This window comes from Gossypium arboreum, chromosome 1 (genome assembly GCF_025698485.1).
Source record: "Gossypium arboreum isolate Shixiya-1 chromosome 1, ASM2569848v2, whole genome shotgun sequence".
Taxonomy (NCBI): Eukaryota; Viridiplantae; Streptophyta; class Magnoliopsida; order Malvales; family Malvaceae; genus Gossypium; species Gossypium arboreum.
Window position 1 is genome coordinate 101511742 of NC_069070.1, and position 3462 is coordinate 101515203.

Here is a 3462-nt window from a genome sequence, read left to right on the forward strand (position 1 = left end):
CTAAAGCTCAATCTAGCAAAATGTACTTTCGGAGCTAGGTCGAGGAAATTACTGGGATTCGTAGTCAGTGAAAAGGGGATCAAAATTGACCTGGACAAAGTCAAGGCTATACAAGAGTTGCCTCCACTGCACACTCACAAGGAAGTCCGAGGTTTCTTAAGAAGACTAAATTACACTGCCCGGTTTATTTCACAATTAACCAAGAAATGCGACCCCATATTCCGTCTCCTTAAGAAACACAATCCAGGTGTATGGGATGAGGATTGCTAGAAAACTTTTGACAAGGTCAAACATTACTCGTCTAATGCTCTAGTATTGATACCACCTAGTTTAGATAAGCCACTGATACAATACTTGGCATTATTTAGGAATTCCATGGGATACGTGCTTGGCCAACATGATAAGTCAAGAAGGAAAGAAAGAGCAATATATTACCTCAGTAAGAGGTTCATTGAGTTTGAGACAAGATATTCGTCAATTGAGAAATTGTGTTGTGCCTTGATCTAGACAACCTAGAGACTGAGACAATACATGTTGTACCACACAAACTTGGTTAATCTAAAAAATGAACCCTCTAAAGTATATGATAGAGTTGACTGCTCTGAATGGAAGAATGGCCGGATAACAAATTCTACTTTTCAAATTTTGACATAATCTATGTGAATCAGAAAGCAGTAAAAGGGAGAGCAATAGCAGATTTTCTAGTCAGTAGAGCTTTAGAAGATTACAAGCTTTTGAACTTTGATTTCTGGAATGAAGATCTGATGTATGTTGTAACCATTGAAGAATATGCTCAAGATAGACATCATTGGAAGCTAAATTTTGACGAAGCTTTAAATACTGTGGGTAATGAAATCGAGGCAGCCTTGGTATCCCAAAACAGAGATCATTATCCCTTTACTAGTAAGTTGGATTTTGATTGTACGAACAATATGACAGAATACGAAGTATACATCATAGGTATCTGTAAAGCCATAGGACTCAAGATCAAAGTACTAGAGGGATATGGAGATTTTGCACTAGTGATCTATCAACTCAAAGGTGTATGGGAGATGAGAAACGCCAAATTGATAAATTATCACATGCTGGTTCTTGAGTTAATTGAAGAGTTTGATGACATCACTTTCTACTACCTTCCGCGAGATGAAAATTAGATGGCTGACGCCCTGGCTACTTTAGCTTCCATGATCAAAGTGAACAACCAAGAGGATGTAAAACCTATCCAGATAAGTATTTATGAGCCTCCAACTCATTGTTACAACATTGAAGAAGAAGAAAAAGATGATCACCCTTGGTACCACGATATACTGCGATATGTGAAGAACCGTGAATACTCTGATCAAGTAACCGATCATGATAAAAAGACGTTGAAAAGACTGGCCAATGACTATGTCTTAGATGGGATTCTATATAAAAGAAGAAAAGATCATATGCTACTAAAATGTGTGGACGTTGTTGAGGCTAAGAAAATCTTAGAAGAAGTCCATGAGGGTGTTTGCGGAACACATGCTAATGGTTTTACGATGGCCAAGAAAATAATGAGATTCGGGTATTATTGGTCCACCATGGAAGGATATTGTATCAGTTATACTAAGAGTTACCATAAATGTCAAATTTATGAAGACAAAATTAATGTGCCTCATTCACCTCTTCATGTTATGGCTTCTCCATGACCTTTCTCTATATGGGGCATGGATGTCTTTGGATCGATCTCACCAGAAGCTTTCAATGGGCATTGTTTCATCTTCGTAGTTATTGATTACTTCACCAAGTGGTAGAGGCCACTTCTTACGCCAATGTCATGAAGTTGGTAGTCAGGAAATTCTTGAAGAATAGGATGCCAAAAAGGATTATATCAGACAATGCATTAAATATAAACAACAGTACGATAGCGGAAGCCTATAGTCAATTCAAGATCAAACATAACAACTTATCACCATATCGCTAAAAAATAAACGGTGCAGTAGAGGGAGCCAATAAGAACATTAAGAAGATCGTAGGGAAAATGACTGAGACTTATAAAGATTGGCATGAGAAGTTACCATTTGCTCTCTATACTTATCGAACGTCTGTTAGGACCTCCATCGAGGCAACGCCTTTCTCGCTGGTTTATGAAATAAAGGCGATTTTGTCCATTGAAGTTGAGATTCCTTCTCTTCAAGTTTTGTTAGAGTTAAAGTTAGATAAAGCAAAATGGATCCAATCTCGATATGATCAAGTGAACTTGATTGAAGAGAAGAGTTTAAAGGCTATTTATCATGGTCAGATATACCAAAATCAAATGGTGCAAGCTTATGACAAAAAGGTTCACCCTAGAGAATTCTATGAAGGAGACCTAATATTGAAAAAGATCTTCCCCATATAAAAAGACTTCAGATGAAAATGGATGTCAAATTGAGAAGGACCTTATGTGGTAAAGAAGGCCTTTTCTGGAGTAGCGCTGATTTTGACCGAGATGAATGGAAAAAACCTACCTAATTCTGTGAATTCGGATTCAGTCAAGAAATACTTCACCTAAAAAGAAAAAGAGGCTACGGCAAAAACTTACAAAGGGTGTCTTGAAACCAAAGGGGTTTTGAGTTGAAAACCCGAAAAAGGGCAACTCAAATTTGGATTAAAGATTTAACATATGATGGTCGTGTCTTCTCGGAAGGAAGAATGTTGCATCTCAGGGAATCAACAAAGTACTCTAGATCTCCTAAACACATATCAAGCTTAAAAAGGGTCGTCGAGAAGTTAGTGCAGAGAAGCTTATGCTACGATATTTGAGGCACCTAGTTTCATCTTACTTATTTTGTTTAATCTATTCATTTTGAGCTTTGCTCCCAATAAATTTCAATCTTATCTATTGTTACGATCTTTTTCAAGCATTTCTCATTGAAATAACTGTCGAAACCATTTTTTTGAAATGAAAGATCGACTTTGGTTTTGAAAATAGAAACGAAAATTGGGAGTCACCACCAATCTTTTTTGTTTAGGTGTGATCGGATCACCTAGAAATTTGGTCATTTTAATAAAACATTTTTATTTACTAAAACAACAATTTTGGTCTACGAAATTTGAGAAAACAGGTTCGGGAGTCTATTACGTACGAGGAAGGATTAACACCCTCGTAACGCCCAAAATTGGTACCAAATTGATTAATTAATATCTTAATGTCGAAATTTAAAAACTCAAAAAGAATTTAGAATACGATCCCTTTTTTATGTTGATCTATACGAAGAATTTGCTTGAGTAAATCGAAATGGATTCTAAAGACCTTCTTGTCCCGAAGTAATAAAATGCCGCATCCAGTACGTTAGGACACAACATTTCAGACCCTCAAGAATAAGTTGGTCTTTTGATTTTCAAAATCCACGTGTTTTAATTTTAAAAGGTTAGTCGGTCATTTGGATCAAACGAGAAAAATGGAAACTCAGTACGTTAGGGCACGATCTGTCAAATTTCCAAATACAGAACATT

The 3462-nt window shown here is 36.5% G+C and overlaps 1 protein-coding gene across 1 annotated transcript; it reads left to right on the forward strand.

Moving 5' to 3' along the window:
• Positions 1-605: 605 nt before the first annotated feature.
• LOC108481478 (uncharacterized) lies at positions 606-1154 on the forward strand. Its single transcript, XM_017784604.1, has one exon. It carries the CDS (start codon positions 606-608, stop codon positions 1152-1154), a length of 549 nt encoding a protein of 182 aa, XP_017640093.1.
• The last annotated feature ends 2308 nt before the right edge of the window (positions 1155-3462 follow it).